We start from the raw sequence: 19,827 nt of genomic DNA on the forward strand, positions 1-19,827 counted from the left end.
CTCAGTTGTGTACAACTCTGCAACCCCGTGGACTGTAAACCACCAGGGTCCTCTGTCCATGGGATTTCCAGGCAAGAATACTGGAGAGGCTTGCCATTTCCTACTCCAGGGGCTCTTCTGACCCAGGGATCGAACCTGCATCTCCTGTGTCTCCTGCGTTGCAGGCAGACTCTTTACCTGCTGAGCCATCAGGCTGGGTATGGCCAGCTAAACTAAAGTAGCCACAACAGAAAGTCAGAAACAGTGGATCCGGACATGGATGCTTGTTGGTTAACCTGGCTTTCACCTAAGTACCCAGGTGGGAACCATCTCACAAGGACCCCTCTGGCTTCTGGCTCTTTCTCTCTTTTGTTTTTCTGGCCTCTTCTTTCTAATCCAAATTTTTTTGGATTTATCCAGCTCAGTGAGAGCAGTGTGGCTGCGCAGAGTCCTGTGGGAATTCGGAGCCCAGCAGGCAGGAAGATGACTCACCTTTGTCAGCTGGCCTCCATCCTTACTCTGCCCACAAACCTCGCCTGAGGGCTCCCACAGCCCACACAGACCAGACGCCCAGCCAGGGAAGGGTTTCTAGTGAGAGGCGCTATTGTCTCTGCCTCGAAGGAAAGCCCAAGGCCTCTTTTCCAGCCTTCTCAGAGAGGGAACCCAGAGAACCAGTCCCGAGAAGGGTGAAAACAAAGTGAGGAACTCGGCTTCTGAAATGCAGACACAATCTACCGAGTTATCTATGCTGGCTACCCACGGAGAGGAGAGAGCAGTGGTGTGGAAAATACAAAATAGTGGCTAATCCCCCAGCATTTTATATTTGCCTTGAGAATAGAGAAGGTGATTTTGGCCCTTTCCATCAAGTTTAGGATCCTCATTCTCTTGCTTAAACCAATTTTATTTTTTCCTAAGTGTAGAGTGACTGGTAGTGTGCCCAAAGCCAGCCAGGAGAGAGTTTTAAAATTTGCTGCAAATAATTCCCCAACCACCGCCCCCCTCCGCCCCCCGCCTTGTTTCTTTCCATCTTTCTCATTGCTCTACAAATGCCAAGATACGTTTTTTCCACATCAAGCCGAATTGGGTTTCCTGCCTGATTGTGCCCAATGTAAGACCTGGTCCTAGGTTTCCCTGCCTTTTCCTGTGATGTTGTTACAGGGGAATTGCTCTCGCAATGGGATGCCCTCAGAAAGCTCCTCGTTTTAATTTTTTTAAATGTGAAATTCATATAACATAGACTTCACCATCTTAGAGTATGCAGTTCAGCGGCATTTAGTACGCCCACAGTGTTGCACAGCCATCATTTTGACCTACAGCGTTCTTATCCCCCCAGAGGACACCCTGTGCCCATTAAGCAGCCCCTCCCATCCCTCCCTCACCCCCAGTCTCCAGCAGCTGTTAATCCGTTTGCTGTTTCTGTAGATTATAGGTTCTGGATATTTCACATAAATGGAGTCATACAACACAGGTCCTTTTTTGTCTGACCCTTTGTTTTCAAGGTTCATCATGTTGTAGTATGATCAGGATTCATTCCTTTTTAACGACTGAATAATATTCCATTGTATGGATGTACCACAGTTTGTTTCTTCATTCATCCATTGGCTGTGTTTGAATTGTTTCTGCCTTTGGGCTATTATAAATAGTCCTATGAACATGAAGGAGACCAGCCCTGGGATTTCTTTGGAAGGAATGATGCTAAAGCTGAAACTCCAGTACTTTGGCCACCTCATGCAAAGAGTTGACTCATTGGAAAAGACTCTGATGCTGGGAGGGATTGGGGGCAGGAGGAGAAGGGGACGACAGAGAATGAGATGGCTGGATGACATCACTGACTCGATAGACGTGAGTCTGAGTGAACTCCGGGAGTTGGTGATGGACAGGGAGGCCTGGCGTGCTGCAATTCATGGGCTCGCAAAGAGTCGGACACGACTGAGCGACTGAACTGAACTGAACTGATGCACATTTGTGTACAAATTTTTGTTTGAACACTGTTTTCTGTTTTTTTAAGTATATCCCTCAGAGTAGAGTTGCTGGATCTTTGGGTAATTCTATGTTCAAACTTTTGAGAAACCATCAAACTGTCTTTTAGAGTGGCTGTACCATTTTACATTCCCTCCAGCCATGTAGGAGGGTCCCCATTTCTCCACATCCTTGCCAGCACTTGCTTTCCATCTTTTTGGAGTCTAGTTATCCTAGTGGGGGTAAAGCAGTACCTCATTGTGACCCCCTAGGGTTTTGCACCAGGTACTTCCTATGTGCCAGGTGCTGTGAAGAAGGTGCAGTTGTGAGCAAGACAGATCCTGCCCCTGCTGTCCTGTTGCCAGTGAATCCAGGCATCCATTATTCATTACAAGTCCTAGTTTAGAAAAAGAAGCTGGCCTTTTCCTAGAGTATTTCAGTTCTGTGCATTTGCTGAATTGAACGTAGTTATCAGCATTGCCCATGTTGCTGAGTTTTGATGCCCCTTTTTTCAACAGTTAATTACACAGACCTTGATATCCCCTTACACTGAGCTTACAAGACACATTTTAATTGGCTTCTGCTGCCACAAAGATATCTTTGAGTGATGCCTCGCTAATGGCCACTGACCCCGTACATCCAAGTACACGACCTGCTGAGGGCTACCTAGTTCTTTCAGGACCTGTGGCATGTATACCTTTAGAAGACAGACCTGCGTCACACTGGGGAAGGTCAGGCCCTGGAAAGACTGATTAAAATCTGTGTAATTGGCCACTTGCCTGGAGCAAGAAGAGCCATTTCTCTGGATGTGCCTTGCCCCTGCTCGAGAAGCTCTAAACTGCCAGCCTTGTCAGGAGGCTGCCCATCCATCTCAGTAGGTGACCTGGAATGGTGGCAATCTCCTTAGGGTGGAGGTCCCTCCTCATTATTCCCAGAAACTGGAGCTAAAATCAGCCTGCTTTCCCCAATGCTGCTAAAAAGTCGATTGGCCTGGGACTCCCAGGTAATCTAATTCAGACACACACAGGGGAGGTGAGGGGACTGTACTGCCCTCACCTCCCATCTTCTGGGTCAGAATGCTTGCAAGCCAGTGAAAGCAACTGGGACCCAGTGACATGCTGAGACCAACCTTGACATTTCTCACCAGCCTCTTTCTATGCAAAGATGAGTGAGTTAAGTCATAACAGGCTCCCTGTCCCTCCACACCAAAAGTCAGAGAGAGGCAGCATACCAGTAGGATGAAACCTCAGGCTCCCAGGCAGGGAGACAGGTATGAACCTGATTCTTCAATGCATTCACTGAGTGGCCTTGAAAATGCTACATAACCTCTCTGAACCTTGATTTCCTTCTGTGTTTGCAGCTAGTTCTACTGATGTGAAATAAGCAATTTAATGGAGGTTTTGGAGAGGGTGGTTCATTTTGGCTGAGTTTGCACAGGAAAGTTTCATAGAGGATGTGAGCTTTGAGGGGGGCCTTGATGGAGGGGAAGGGATTTCCCAGAGGAGAGGAAAAGGACTAGCATGAGTGAGTGTGTGGTACTCTTCTCTGGTGCAGAGGTGAGGTGGGCAGTGCCATGCTAAGAAGTTTGGGCCGTGTACAAAAAAAGCAGCATCGCCTGCAGTCACTGTGGGCAATGGACTGATCTGGATTCAAAGCCAAGCTGAGAGCTGGAACTCATCCTTAGTTGCCTTTTCTGTAAAATTGGAGTACTAATGTTGTAAGACCCAACTTAATGAACATATTGAAGATGCTCAGCCCAATACTTAATGCCTAATAAATGTGAATATGTACTCTGTGCAACAATTATTGTGGTTGGATTGTTGTTGTAACAGTTTACAGCATAGGCCACAGGGAGTTGTTCAACATTTGTGTACAGATGAAGGAATATTAAGATGAAGAAATGATACCCCATAGATGATGGTATGGATTTCACTAGTTTAGGTGCTCCAGACATTAGCTGATTGTTTATTAACTGCAAATGGCCACACAAAAATTAGGTTAAATTTTGTAATTACCCTCCTTAGTGGTTCATGCCTATGGGAGCTGTACATATGGATATCATTGTCCTGGTGAGAGAAAATTTTGTGTTGTCTTCCATGCAGGGTTTTGATGGCTTCTTGTATTTCAATCTCATATCAGCTGGAGAAGTACAAAGAGCATGTGAGTCTGAACTGCTGCCCTCAGTCCAGAAAGAATATATTGAATATCTCAATAATAGATTCTTTGGTCTGGGATGGAAGAAGGGATAAAGAGATAAGCTCAAATCACAGCAGGATCTGAGTAAGATGAGCAGGAACTTTTTCTTTAAAAATCTCATAAGAAATTGACCTCAGGCTGCACATCTTCCGAGCTGAAAGAGCCTTTAGAGATTATGTGAGTCAAATTCTTATATTTAATATTATTTATTTCAAAGCAAAGAAAATTAAGCAAGGCCACATTTTCAGAGTGCATACATTTCATCATTTTCATACTGGAAATTTCCTTTCAGGTTAAATGTTATCTCCATTTCACAGAAGAGGAAGTTGAGACTTGGGTGCATGGACGGTGCATAGTCTGTTCAGGCTCCTGTAACAAAAATGTCATAAACTGGGTGGCTTATAAATAGTAGATGTGTGTTTCTCACGGTTCTGCAGGCTGGTAAGTCCCAGATCAAGGTGCCAGCAGATTCTGTGTGTGCTGGGGTCCTTCTTCCTAAATAGCTGTCTATTTGGTATACGGTCACACAATGCAAGGCAAGGAAGGTTTCTAGGGCTTCTTTTATAAAGACGTTTATCCCATCCATGAGAGTTCTGCCTTCATGTCCTAATCACCTCTCAAAGGTCCCTCCTCCTAGTCTCTTTGGGGGATAAGCCTCAATATATGAATTTGGTGGAAGGACACATTCAGTCTATAGTATTCTGCCCCTGATCCCCCCAAATTCACATCCTTCTCACATGCTAAATACATTCATTCCATCCCAGTAGATCCACACTCAGTCCAGCCTCAACTTAAAAGTCTGAAGTCCAGTGAAAGTCATTCAATTGTGTCCAACTCTTTGTGACCCCATGAATGATACAGTCCATGGAATTCTCCAGGCCAGAATACTGGAGTGGGTGGCCTTGCCCTTCTCCAGGGGATCTTCCCAACCCAGGGATCCAACCCAGGTTTCCCTCATTGCAGGTGGATTCTTTAACAGCTGAGCCACCAGGGGAGCCCAAGAATACTGGAGTGGGGAGCCTATCCCTTCTCTAGTGGATCTTCCCAACCCAGGAATCGAACTGGGGTCTAAAGTCTCCTCTAAATATCACCTAAATCAGATATGGGTGGGACTCGAGCTATTGGGTCATTCTGAGGCAAAAGCTGTGAACCTGTGAAATCACGTATATATCTGCTTCCAAAACACAATGGTGGGACAGGTAGAGGACAGAGGGTCCCATTCCAAGAGGGAGAAACAGGACAGAAGAAAGGAGTAGCAAGCCCCAAGCAAACCCAAAACCTTGAGACTCAAGGTCCCCGGGGGCTGATGTGACCCTCCTTATTCACATGCCAGAGATTTTCAAGAGCCCTAGTCTTCCATTTTATGAAAAAGACACATAGCAAATACTGAGAGTTCCCAGAAGTTAGTAGTTAATATGGGTTGGAAAGGTGAATGAATTCAAGACAGTTTTTTTAATTTCTACATGAGAGATCCATGTGATTTTTTTAAAGGGAAACCGAGATCTTTTTGAAGTCTTAGGAAGCCACCCCTGCCCTCCTGTGATGGGGGCCAAGAGATCCTCAACTTCAGCCCAGAGGAGTGTTGCTTAGGACTCCTGTATTTGAATGAAAACCAGCATCCTGTCTGGGCTCTGAAGCCCGCAGCCGCTTCGGGCTTAGAAGAAATTCTCTGCTCTGGCTGCGCATACGGGTCATATTCTCACGGCTGAAATAGTTTCTCTCCAGAGTCCAAAGGGAAAATTTCCAAAACCCCACAAGGATGAAAAAAATTTTAAAACTCACTACAGTTTGTACTGGTTGATTTAAAAAAAAGTCAAACACAGAGATGTGGGAGATAACTCTCAGGCCTGTTAACAAAAGCACATTTCATCTTTCCAGGTTCTAACTCCCTTTCCCCTCTGCCAGGGAGGAACCCCAGATGGTTATCACTCAAGAGTGTAACTAAGGAAACCACAAACCTGCCCCCATCACTATGGAGATAGCCTTTTATTTGTTTGGCCTCTGAGTATTCATGACATCAGCAAGGATGCTTCTTACAAAGAAATTTTATCAATAATTCCTGATGAGCAAAGTTAAGAATCACATTAGAATGTATCAGCCACTTTGAGGGCTCCCATTAGCCTAGTTGCAGGAGTGTTTAAAGGAGCAGCCCGTTTTACAGTAGCTGCAGTAAGGAGCCTTTTAGAGTTGATGTAACTGAAAGCTGAGTTTGTGAAACAACAGACATTATAGGATTTAAGTAAACTGGTGCTGAGAATAAATGTTTCCAACAGAGTCAGCACCAGAGGTTTAATACAGCGCCTGGGACAGAAGAGTTTCCTAGAGCAGTCTCAGAAGTCTCCATACTTAAACAGGGAAGTTCCGGGCAAACGTGTTTAAGTTGCACATCCTAGCTCTAAAGAGCTTTAGTCTTCACATCAGGTTGACAGAAGAAAGGCTGGATGTGAAGCAGGCCTCAAAACAAGAGAGCTCATTTTACAACAATAGCCAAACTTCCTCTGTCCCTTGGTCTAAAAGTTGCTTAGAAAGAAAAGAAGTTCTCTCATTATGAATAGGGGGTGTGTTCGTTTGATTTGCCCTTTATCTGCGTGGTTTTTGTTATTGTTTTATTTATCTAGAAAAGCCAGAAATCTGTTTCTGAAACTTGTCCAAAATAAACGAGAGCTCAGCGTCTTCCTGACAACCATCCTTCCTGCTAAATTAATTTGCAGGGATTTCTAACCACCCCCACCCCTGCATTTTTCTGCACAAGTTCATTTGCCAAATCCCCAACAAACCGGAAACTGTGTAAACACAGAAGTGGAGTTATTGATATTTCCCAGCGATGTGTAAAACACGCCTTTATTCTCCAAGGTCTGGCATGCTGCTTTGGTGCTAATCCATCATCTGGGTTGGCATTATTGCAGAGCTTGAGTTCGGGAGCATCTACTGGAGTGGATGCAGTTATTTTCCTGCTGAGAAGTTGCATATGTCAAACAGCAATATGATATATACTAAATAAAAGGTATTACGCTAGCCATGTGGCAAAGTATGCATAACGCTACTTGGCAAAACAGATTCATGCTTCAGTTTTTAACTACATTCTAGGCAGAATGTTCTGATCAGAGAGCTTAATTAACCTAAGACTGTGTCCTTTGCAAAGTGGGTTTGGTTGATTGAGGTTTGGGAATGCTGACAATCACCTAATTATCTAAATTACTCTGTAAGTATGACGGATGCAGGCACATTGAATTTCAGAAGTCAATACCACTTACTTTACCTGTTTTATAATATACTTTTGCATTTATATGTATACAATAGGGAGACAGTGCATGTAATTATTATGTAGGAGAAATAGGCATAAAGTTGTCAGTTCTATATATAGGAATCTCTGTGGATACATAAATAATTCATAGATCAGTAAACAAATCTATATGCATGTATTCTTGGGTCTGGTGGACAAGTGTACAAAATGTGCAAAATAATAGATAAACCTCCTTTTGCTCATTTGAGATGTTGTTTTAATGCAGAATTACAGTAGCTCCTTAATGATGAGAGACAGTGACAATTCATTAGCAGACTGTGGCTTGGATCAAGTGTTCGATTTGCCTACAGAGTGTGACCAGTGTTCAATTATATGAAGTGTCTGCATTTCTTTTGAACGCAATTTTTTTCCTTTTGCCAGTTAAAATAACCTTGAGCTTTATTTTTTTTCTTTTGAAGACCCTACCAGCAGAAGACAAATACTTCTATGTTTTTCAATAATGATTTTTTTAGAATGTTAAACTGTCATATAAAACAACCTTCAGAAATGCCACTAGATTTCTTGTTTTCTTCTTAAAGGACAATTGAATGCTGGCGAGAAAAAGAAGAGCCAGTCAAAGCTACTTTGTGTTTTGTCTTCTGGATTGTTTTAAGAAAACAGGGGTTTCCCCAGGGTTTTTCTTTTATTTTCTTTTCATAGTTGCAAAATTCTATTTCTCCTTGGTGTAGAAATACACTTTGAATATGTATATATTGGAGCACATCTATAGTTTTTAGAATTCTCTTATACATTTTAAGATAGTTGAAATGTAAGCACCGCAGGTAACCTTCCAGATACTTTCAAAGGGTATCTCACACTTCATTCTCTATCCCAGTCCCTAATACAGTGTGAACATCTAATAATACTCAGTTGCTCTAACAGGATCTTTAACTATAAGTTCATTAGCTGGATTCCGAGACCACAGACTTGCTTTGAATTTCTTATTAGGCTTCCCTTGCAAATTTCGTGCAGAAGTCCTTCCATTTCTTTATTTCACACATTTCATGTAGATAGTTTTGCTTGGAAATTACCAAACTGTTTAACTGCAGAGGGTGCTAAACTTCAGCTACTTTGCCCATTTAGCATCAGAAGGACTGCAGCAACTCTAGCTGCAGTCCTAGAGCAAGGCACTGCAGCTGGATTTGAGGCCCAGACTGGCAGTGCCCTGAGGCTAAGTTTAACCGTCCCCGGGCTGAGATGCTGGGTCCCCAGAACATCTGGATGAGAGGTGAACATCTGGGTAGGTGTACTCTGGAGTATAGAGTGTAGACACTGCATCTAGATAACTAGTTGGGAATTCTTTTCTTCCAGCTCTCCAAAAACCTGTTTCTGGAGATTTCTACTTTCAAGGTATTCCTCACAGAGTCTCAAATGTATCATTGAAATCATGAAATTTTCTTTCATTTCTTGTTGTGTGATGGTGGTGGTTGAGAGATCGGTAGATGGTTCAAAATTGTAATCAGTTTTTTTAAAACCCTTTTAAAAGGATTTAGATATGCTTCTTTTCATTTTTGAGCCACAAAAATATTTTCCATCCTGCTTCAATTATGAAATTTGAAATTGCAATCGAAAGAGATGAATTGTGATAATACTATGCTTACAAATGGAAAGAGTGAAAAGCCCACTCTCCCTGTCTGCTGTTTGTGGAGATTAAGTCCTCACTCATGCTGACTTTCCTTTCTGACTTGTTTATATTCTCAGAGTATAAAAATACAGTAGTCAAAAAGCTCCTCTTGGGGTATCTGCCTTTAGTTCTTGTCTGAGGATTCCTTTCTAAACAGACTTTGGTATCATGTTAGCAACTCACATTATTTGCTGAAATCGGAGCTGCCCAGGGAAATTAGAGCAGTTAATTTAATATCATGAATGTTTGGGGGCTTCTTGCCTGATTCACAGGTGGGGGAGTGTAAATCACATTAAGTATTCTGTATAAAGCAGAGGACAGTGAGAGCCGCCTCCACCCACTGCCTTTCTGCCCCTCAGCCTCACTCTGCGCCTGTGGAAATCTCCCTTCACTCCAAGCAGACTCCCCAGACGCTCGCTAGTGGAGATGTGTGAGGCAGAAAGGCCGCCTCTCACCCTGTGCTCCTGAAGGACCGCTCCATTGTCATTAGTGATGGGGCCACAGGGCCGCAGCCAGAACCACGCGGCTTATGGCTTAGAGCTTCCGTCCACATATTTTTGAGCTCAGCCCTGCCACAGTGGCGCTGGAAGGACTCATCCTACAACCATAGGCGACAGCTGTGAAGCCCCTGGCACTAGGCTGGGCACTGGGGTCGGTTATTTTGTGCGGCAGGCAGTCAGGGTCCGTAGCAGGGCCAGACACACCTCTCACTGCCGAGGCAGACTAGAAAGAGAGCCGCCAGGTGCTTTCAGACGGCCAGGTTCTCAGTGCTCCCATTCCCGGAGTTCCTTTTGCACCTGATTCTTGAGTAAACAGAGTGTGGAGGGGGTGCTTGGCTTTCTGATTTGTCCTTAGAGGACCTTTGAATGAGTCTTCAAAGGCGCTATATGGACCTTTGACCAGAAAGCTTAGAACACAAGTCGGCAGCCTCTGTCCACCCCTGGAGGCAAACTGCTAAGTCAGACGTTTTATCCTTAGCTCTGGAAGGTCTCTGTGTGCCTAATTTCACTTCTCTCCCAATACCCACAGAAAGATGCCACATTTGCGTTTATTTCACCTCCCTTCTGTGCTTCAGGACTAAGTTGTATGTGTCTGAGATGTAATTTAGAAAGAAAATGACACCTTGTCGGGACCGAGTGTGTATTTACTTTGTTTTACGGATCTAGCTTATTTGCAGGAAATATAAGAATTGATTGCAGATAATTAACGAGCGTATCATGAACACTCTGAGGCTCAGTGCCATGCAGATGTGATTGTTGGGAAGTGAATAACTCGGGTTTACATTTGCCTGACAAGACCCTCTCAGGCATTTACCCCGTAGACTTTCAAAATGAACAATACATCTTGGGAAGAACTCTTTACTACCAAAGCGGGGATACTGTTTATCTGTGACTAGAATGAAAGGAGACAGTCTAGATTATAATAAATGTCTTCTAGAAAAGCACATTTCAGCATAAATATTTTAAATTTTGATACATTTCATGGCTTCCAACACACTCTATAAAATATACCCACAGAGATGCTTATATTGAAGTTCAGTTTTCCCCATTACTAATACACAACAAGGTGTTGACTTGTGCCACCCACTGAAAACTATTTAAACAGCATGTAATTGATAGCGTACTAGACATCTCTGCTTTTAGCCTTAAAATGAGCAGGACCCTCTCAGCAACTCTTGGTCGCCACTGCTCTGTATCCTGAGCGGCAGAACCCTGATGGGAGACTGAGTAGTGGATTTTTAAAATCTTTTGCACATATCCTTTCCTTCTACCCTTTCTCATTTCATTCAACCACTTCTCTTTTTTTCTCCTTTCTATGAGTTTTTTCCTCCCCGGAACGTTGCATTCTTTCCATGTAAAATGCTGTACATTTAGAGTATTCTGGTTGGTTTCTGGCACTCTCGTAAAGAAAAGGAATAGAAAACGCTTCCAAAATCCAGCAAATATTCTAATAGCCAGGACCTCTCTAACATGCCTATACAAAAGCAGGTGCACCACAAATGGCCATCTCTCTGCACTACCCCAGACTTCCCAATGTGATGATTTAGAGACTTTTCTACTTAGGTGGATGGTCCCGTTTTTGCCGAATTCAGCACGTTCATTGAACAATTTCTGGGAGCCAAATGCCAACTCCACTGCATTTCTGCTTGGTAAGGTTTGGTGGCCTTGTAGCAGGGCAGAAATTGTTGATTCATCGACCCTTTTAAACAGATGATAAATCTAGAAGTTGGACAGTAGTACTAGACTGCCTTAATAGAACTTCTGCGGGGAATCAGTGGCTCCAACACTTACGGGAAATCTACAAAAAGGCCACTCTCTAAACTCTGGTTAAGAAAGGCTCGGGAAGAACCTGGGGTAGCAGGAACTACTCAGAGATAACGCATGAGTTGGCATCAGCAAGGACTTTGAAGGCTAGATGTGGAATTCATCAACTTACGGAGTGGTTCTGCTTCTTGAGACCCCCATTTCTTGCTGCTTCTTTCATTCTAAATGCTTAGTGTGTTGTATCCTGAGCGTCTTTTGAGATGACTCAATTCCCCATGGGACCGCAGCAGAGCCCATCTGCTCTGATGCACTCCATCACTTTGATTGTACATATTTCATTCATGTGCATTTATGCAATCCTACATCTATATATTTTTTTCCAATGATAACAGGATTATAATTGTAATTCCACCTTCCTTCAGCAGAATATAAAAACTCCAAGAGGGCTACCAAACGCAGCTCTGACATATCTTCTGCAGAGAGTTGTCTTGGCGCAAGACAAGCTCAAGTTTCAGGTGTAAATTCCAGCAGCCAGAGAACCCTCCACCTGAGAGGACTGATTCTGTCTGAGACAAAAGAAAGAAATAGGAGTCTAGACAAGAATTTGTCACCAAAGCTAGACTTCTTTCTACTGCTCCTCCTCCTCCAAAGACCGTGGTGTGTTCCACACACAAAATTTAAGACAGTATGGTGATAATCACTATTTTCTGTATAAAATAGTTTTTAATTAAATGAGTTTTTTAATATATATAATAGATGATATTTAAGTTGAAGTGTGGTCATGATCAATCTCCTGACTTACACATCAGGCATATTTTGATTTGAGATAGCGGTATCTATTTGTTATCGCTCAACTAGAATAACCTTAGTCCCCAACTGGAATGTATATTAGTCAAGGCGTCTTTTTAAAAGACAGGGCTTTCAGGCTCAAAAGATGGAAAGGGAAATAAGAAAAAAAGTCCCCAAATAGGTGCATTTAATTCTCCCCAATTTAAATTTAAGTGGTACATCTTTAAAGTGATAACGATAGTCCTTTTTTCCCCCCATCAGGAACGCTTCCATCAATGAGTTTCTTTAATGTCGATGATGCTTGATGCAGTTTGAGGGAATCTGTATTTAGTCAGAGGCTGCTTCAATAGAATGACCTACCAGATGGGCCCCATAACAAAGCACAGAGGCATCAAACCACCACAGACATTTGGTGCTTAGAATAATAAAAAGACTATAAAATTAGATTAGTTGAGTCTAATTTGGAATTGGTATATTCCCCATGCACCCTCACTGCTCTTGGGCAGATAAAGCCTAAAGATTTAGCACTGTGTCAGAGCGGAAGACTGCAACTTCCAGTAAAAGGGAGACAGGGAGAGGGAGCGAGGGGGAAGAAAGCATTCTGGGAGGTCACCGAGGGCAGAGCAGTGACCTCCAATGATTTACAGGCCTTTAGCTTAATGAAATTGTTTCAGTGACATGACGGTAAGAGCTCGTAATGGATTGGATGCCCTAATGTAATGAAATTACTCCCTTCTGCCTAAAAAAAAAATGCGCAATTAATATTTACTGAGACCTGACAGCCTTTGGTGCGCTCGTCTGTGTAGTTCCCTCAGACAGTCAGAGAGGAGAGACAGCAGCGTGGCAGACAGGCTGGCTCTGCACGAGCTCCTGGCGGGCGAGCAGAGCCGCGAGGGTGGAGGGGCCGGTGCTCGGGGACCGGGGACGCCCGGCCGGCTCACGCACGGCCCCCGCTCAGCCCTTCATGCTCTCCCCTTGCTTTTCCACAGGCAACTGGACAACAACCACATCAGCTGCATTGAAGATGGAGCCTTCCGAGCGCTGCGTGACTTGGAGATCCTGTGAGTTGATTCTGCGATTGCTGCCTGGTGTGCGTGCGTGTGTGTGTGTGTGTGTGTGTGTGTGTATGTGTGTGAGTGTCCGTCCGGGTGAGGAAGAGACAGGGGGAGTGTGTGTGCCCAGGGGTCCGTGTGGATGCGTTTCTGTGTCTTTTGCTGCAGTGCTATTAAAATTGGGAACTGGGAGATCCCTCCAGCTCACCTTGGTCAAAGTGTTTGCGGGCAGCAAAGTGTGATTTCTCACCTCCCACAAACTGGGGTTCCTGTTAATTAAGTCTCGATTGAGTCCTTTCTCCCCCGATGCTCCCACGATATTTGTTGCTGGATGAAACAGATGGGCTAGAGTAGACCCCCAGTGCCTGCCGGAGCATTCAGGGAGCATCTGAGTGTGGGCTTAGAGAGCAGGTTACAGGTCTGGGAGATGAGGGAGAGCTAGCGCTGCGGGGTCGAGGCTGGAATCACCCAGAATCAGAAAGGGACCTTGGCAGAGAACCAGGCGGAGTGCCAGACAGCTAGTAAAGTCCAGTCATGGCCGTGGCTCCTGTGATCCCATCTCAGGTTTAAATCCAAACTTTAAGCAGTAACCTTAAAGTGACAGGGGCTGGGAGGTGAAGGAGAAGATGAGAGGAGATGAACCCCTCCCCGGAAGACCACCTTGTATACCCTGTCTAGGAAAAACGTGTAGCTGTCTTCATGTGTTCTGGATTTTCAAATGGGTCTAGCTAAGGAAACCTGATTTCCAGGGGGAGAGTCAGCTAGGAGTCATCCCCGGGTCATTCAGACTAAAATTGGATTGTGTAAGAAAACCTTCTGATTGTTCTCCCCCGCCCCAAACTACACCTCCAGCTGTCTCTGACTTGGGGAAACCTGAAGAGGAAGGTGACCAAGCCTAGCAGAACTTGCGCTGGGAGACGTGTGATTCAGCCCCAGCGCGGCCCCTCAATTAGCCGTGTGACCTTGGGCAAGTGCCGTCTGTGTTTGCAGCCTCCGTTCTCTCACTTGGAAAATGAAGGGGGTGGTTGCCGTATCGTGGAGGGACTTCCCCTTTCCAATTTCTGTAATTGCTTGCTTCTAAAAATAATTTTGATGGTACAGTTCTAGCCAGAATGATAAGGGCAAGGTACACTCCCCTGAAAATTTAAAAAAAAAAAAAAAATCACATGGTCACCAGGTTACATATCTCTGACTTCCAGAAGAATGAATAAATGTCAAACAAATGAATGAATGAGTACATTAAAATGTCCCTTTGTCCACAAGGGGAGGCCCACCTTCCTTTTCACCTGGCCCCACAGGCAGCAACAGTGGGTTGGAGACACCCTCTCCACACTGTGTGAAAGGAAGGTGATTCCAAGAGGAATCACGGGAAATCAAGGGGGTGCTGATGCTGCAAGCTGCTGGAGATCGGATGAAAGCCGAGAATCCCTCGTACAGAAAAGGCAGGACCCACAGCCAGGAGGTCGGTCAGGTTGTCATTCCTAAGATGGATGGTCTCTCCTCACCCAAACTCTGACCCCGGAACCAGCACCAAATGCGTGTCTGCTTGGGAAAGGATGCCAGCCCAAATTTAGTAACCCAGGACTCCTCTTATCAAGAGGCTGGAGCTGAGAAGGGTAGGCGCGATTTTCCCTGACTGCAAAAAAAAGCTTCTGTAGAAAGGGCTGCTGGGAGCATATCACCTTCTTCTTGAGAAGGAGGAGAAAATTCCCTGGGAAGGGACCAAGAAATGGAAGTGGCTAGCTGCCACAAAACAGCTGTGATGACCTGACAGTCCACATGTCAGTGCTCTTGGCTTGGCGGGGTGTCGTCTTGCCTCACCAGGAATGCTGTCTGGGGGGAGTGAGAAGCTTTAATCAGACACCCCTGGGTGTGGAGTCCTGGGTGTGGTGTCCCTTTGGCCAAGTTATTCTACCTCTCTGTTTCCTAAACTTTAAGAGATGCCCTCTATACTACATAGGATTTCTAGTAGTCACTCAGTCGTGTCTGACTCTTTGCGACCCCACGGACCGTAGCCCATCAGGCTCCTCTGTCCATGGAATTCTCCAGGCAAGAATACTGGAGTGGGTAGCCGTTCCCTTCTCCAGGAGATCTTCCCAACCCAGGGGTCAAACCCAGGTCTCCTGAATTGCGGGTAGATCCTTTACCATCTGAGTCACCTGGGGTCCCCTCCACTTCCCTAACTTTCTTCCCACCATGCCCTCATCTCCATCAAACCCCTGTCCAGGACAGAATTGAACTGTCCTGTCTACTCTGATTTTATATATATATATGTATATATATATATATGTGTGTGTGCATATATATATAATATTCATGATGTATATGTATTTTTTATCCAGATACACCACAACTTGAAGCTTAAAAACTCACTATGAAAAAAAAAAGTTCTCTCTCCCCATCATTGTAAAGAGCTCAAAGGATCTGATTAGTTTATCTTCTCAATTCTAAACAAAGCTAGATCAATAGCTTTGTTTTAAAGAGACTGTCATTTGGCTTCACATGGCTAAGTACTTAAAATTAATCATAATCAGGTATTCCATGGGTTTTTAATTTCCAGCAGAGGCACATAGCTTTGGAACCATCCATCTTCATGGTGAGCATACTGAAATTGGCTGGAGCTGACATCTCCATTTAAAGACCCTCCCTGCCCCACCCCCAGACCTTCCAAATCTCATCTTCACATTGACATTTTATAATATTTCTCTGTAATCACAACTTAGGCACTATAAAGAAACTTGACAATAAAGTATTAATAATAAATAGGAGCTAAGTGAGGGCATCATATATTAACTTAATAAATCCTTCAGAGAGAGACCGAGACATCGGGGGACGGGGAGGGAAATGCAAAACACACCCTCCCCACAAAGGCCATCTCTAAGTATCTAAAGCTTTTAAAGCCTGCAAATCAAGAAGACAAAATATAGCGACTTCCCTGGCAGTCTAGTGGTTAAGACTCTGCACTTCCACTGCATGGGCCATGGGTTCAATCCCTGGTTGGGAAAAGAAGTTTCCACATGCCATGTGGTATGGGGAAATAAAAGAAGACGAGATATAGTATTTCGTGTATGTTTTCTCTCCAACGTGAGGCAGAATAAAGTATAAAATAAGGAAAGAGTCCCCATTACCTCAAAGAAATCTCTCTTAAAATTAACTCAAGTTTAGGGACAAAAACTAGTATTGAAAATATTTCACACAGGATCACCCTATTATTCCATCCTTTCTGTGGATGGAAATGCCATAAAACTTCTTTCCATCCAGGCTGAGGTTGGTTGCACTGAACATAAAGGGTGAGTCTAGGCAGGAACCCCTAGCGGTGAGGAGTAAGGAACTGTACAAGCTTTTGGAAAGACTGAAATCTGTGCACCTCAGCCTCATTTTTGACTCATGCCCAGTGGGGGATGTCCAGCGCAGAGTACGGTACACAAAGGAAGAGAGCCCCCGGCCTCTCCTTCTCAGGCAGCCAGGAAGGGGAGGGAGAAGGCACCCTAAGGCGAGTGATGATAGCTGGCGTTCAGTGTGTGGTTACTGGTGGTTGTGGTTGAGTCGCTCAGTCGTGTCCGACTCTGTGCGACCCATGGACTGTAGCCCGCCAGGCTCCTCTGTCCATGGGATTCTCCAGGCACGAATACCAGGGTGGGTCACCATTTCCTTCTCCAGGGGATCTTCCTGACCCAGAGATCGAACCCCCGTCTCCTGCACTGGCAGGCGGGTTCTTTACTGCTAAGCCACCTGGGACCGACACTGAAGGTGGTGCTTATATCCGTTATCTCTCTGCATTCTCACCACCCCTCCATCAAACTTACTGTCGCCTTCTTTTTCACAGAGGGTACCTATTTCAGAGCCAGCCAAGTAACCGCCTAACTAGCAAGCAGCAGAATATGTGTTACTACGGCTCTCGGGTGTTGGCCCGCTGAGGCAGGGCCAGCGTGTGCCTCGGTGGTCTGAACTGGCCCCGAGAGCTGGTCTCGGGGAGCTCCCAGGGCCTCAGGGTCCTGCTGAGGAGAACTCCGGAGCCTCCCACAGCTTCTGAGATTGTCATTCCCTTTACCCAGGGATGGGTCCCCATAAAGCTGAAGGTAACTCAACTTCACAGGGGAAAAAAACCATCCTGCTCTTTCACTGACTTACATTTGAGTCCCAGAGACAACTTCTCCTCACTGCTGGGCGTCACCGATCGATTTTGGCCCTCGCTCCTGCTCCGTTTCTTAGTTGAGGGACCTCACTTTCTGTTACCTCGCCTTTAGACGCCCTTCTGTTACCCAAATCATAGACCGCTAATTTCTGCGGGTTTGTACACTTGGCGGTTCACGTCCTCGGTTTTCAGTTTTCTCTGGGTAAGGCGTCTGTAAACCACAGTCGAATATGCCAAGACCGCGTTTCCCTGGCTGGCCAGGAATCATTTCTGGAGGGACTCTAAGCCTGGGTGTCTAGACCCCCGCCAGCTAGGCTGAGGACAGCCAGGCATGTCACCAGTTTTACCAGGCTCCTCTCTGCCCTACGTGCCATCTTATATTAAAAAAAAAATCAGAAAAAATATTGAATGGAAAAAAAAATGAGTAGGGGAAAATGAAACAAAAAACAACCTAGCTAATCAAATATTTAAATTTTTTTCAACAGTACTATGGGAGAAAAGATTCTCAGACATTGTCTCCTAGCCAGAAGACAAACGTAGCAGATCAGAAGTTTGGTAGATACGCTGCCAAAATGCTAGGAACGCATCCCCAAGACACTTTCAGTGAGTGGTCTGCCCTTGATAAAGCACTTGTACTGGCCAAATCTCACATCGATCTGACAGGTCTTTCGATAACCAGTGTGTGCTGTCTTGAAAGCCTCGTTCGCCTTTCTGTCACTTACCAATTTTGGAAGTTCAGTGATATCATCACAGGCTGGCTCTGCAAAGACCTTCGGTGTCTCCAGGATGACCTCTTACTGTTGAGATAAGGCACGGGGAGGCTGAGAGCAGGATCAGGACTAGAGTGAGGCCCATGCCTTCTAACATTTTTACCTTGGGCGCCCCACTTCCCTCCCCCTAGTCCTAGCCCTTACCTTGGCTTGTCCAGGGCAACAGCAACTTGGCAGTAGCAAAGAACTAGAACCTGGGTCTCCGGACCCCTGATTCCATGTTCTTTGCTCACAGTAGGCACCCCCAAGAAATTCAGCTATACAGAAGAACTCCTCTGGTAAGTCTGGGGATCCTAGGCACAGTTGTCTTTTCAAACCCTATCATTAAATGTTTTATATTACGTAGCAGATTGAAGTGAAAAGTAAAAGTGTTAGTCGCTCAGTCGTATCTGACTCTTTGTGACCACATGGACTATAGTCTCCTCTGTCCATGGAAGTCTCCAGGCAAGAATACTCGAGTGGGTTGCCATTTCCTTCTCCAGGGGAATCTTCCTAACCCAGGGATCGAACCTGGGTCTCCTGCATTGCAGGCAGATTCTTTACCGTTTGAGCCACCAGGGAAGCCCCATTTAGCAGAGCTGAAAGCAGAATCATTCTTTGATTCTATCATGGACTGAAGTTTTCCCTCCCACAATCTGCTAATCAACTCTCTTGAAACCAAAGGTTGCAAACTAGATGACAGACTACATTTTGGTCACAAATGAGGTTTTCTTTTTCATCCTAAGAGTGTTTTTACCATTTTAAATTAGCATTTCATATTGAAAATTGATGCAATTTTTTGTAAACGTCCAGAATTCCAGCTTTGGACTTCGGTGAAGCAGAAGCATTGGCAACTCTGGCCTGGACATCTGCATTGTGACAATCAGTTGAGACTGAAAAGCACATACCCTCCTTAGATGGGGTGTGTATAGCCTCCACTTTCCTGTTGACCTCCCCCCATTTCAGTTACCTACCGCCCCTGCTTTAATCCATCCAAAAAGCAAGGATATGTGCCAGCATTGTGCCAGATGCCAAGGACAGTAAAGCTTTAAATGACCAGGTGCTTTGGTGGATCAAACTAAAGGTGAGAGCTTATCAGAATTGCTGATCAGACAAGCACAGACAGAGTAAGTGATGGGGAGTCCAGGACTCCCAGACTGAACAAGGGCGCCTCGGAAGCCAGCTGGGATGCCTCATGCCTCATCTGCCAGGAAGTTCTTCTCAGGAGTTGAACTTGCTTCCAGATCCCCTTTGATTGTAAAGCAGTTGTAATTGGGTTTATACAGGCTTCTCAGGTGGCACTAGTGGTAAAGTACCTGCCTGCCGATGCAGGAGTCATAAGAGATATGAGTTCAGTCCCGGGGTCGGGAATATCCCCAGAGGAACACGTGGCAGTCCACTCCAGTGTTCTTGCCTGGAGAATCCCGTGGACAGAAGAGCCTGGTGGACGACAGTCCGTAGGGTCGCAAAGAGCTGGACACGACTGAAGCGACCTAGCATGCACATGCGCACACAGCATGAGAAGCAAGAGAGGAAAGCCTCCCACTCTATTCCTTGCTCCCTAGAGCCCAGCGTCAGCCCAGGTAATGAGCTCCCGTTAGAGAAATGAGAGTCTTTTAGCCTGGGTAATGAGCTCCCTTTAAAGAAAAGAGTTAACGCAATGATGGGAATTAACTAGACTTTTAGTGCAGTCCTAATTTGGCCACCTCTGGGCAAATATGACGTTGCCTGACCCTGAGCCCTACTTGTAGATACAGAAAGAAAGTCCTTTTTTTGATATAAGAAGAAGACAGTAAA

General features: G+C 45.1%; 1 protein-coding gene across 3 annotated transcripts in view; it reads left to right on the plus strand.

The window, feature by feature from the left end:
• Positions 1–19,827, plus strand: part of SLIT3 (slit guidance ligand 3) — a 718,940-nt gene that overhangs the window by 507,177 nt on the left and 191,936 nt on the right. For all 3 annotated transcript variants that reach the window (XM_086362269.1, XM_086362271.1, XM_086362270.1), the window contains exon 6: positions 13,084–13,155. In XM_086362269.1, coding sequence (XP_086218395.1) covers positions 13,084–13,155 — 72 coding nt within the window. The remainder of the gene's footprint in view (positions 1–13,083; positions 13,156–19,827) is intronic.

The sequence above is a fragment of the Bos grunniens genome, chromosome 20 (assembly GCF_055505025.1).
Source record: "Bos grunniens cultivar Pamir isolate PY7600 chromosome 20, Bosgru_T2T1.0, whole genome shotgun sequence".
Classification (NCBI taxonomy): domain Eukaryota; kingdom Metazoa; phylum Chordata; class Mammalia; order Artiodactyla; family Bovidae; genus Bos; species Bos grunniens.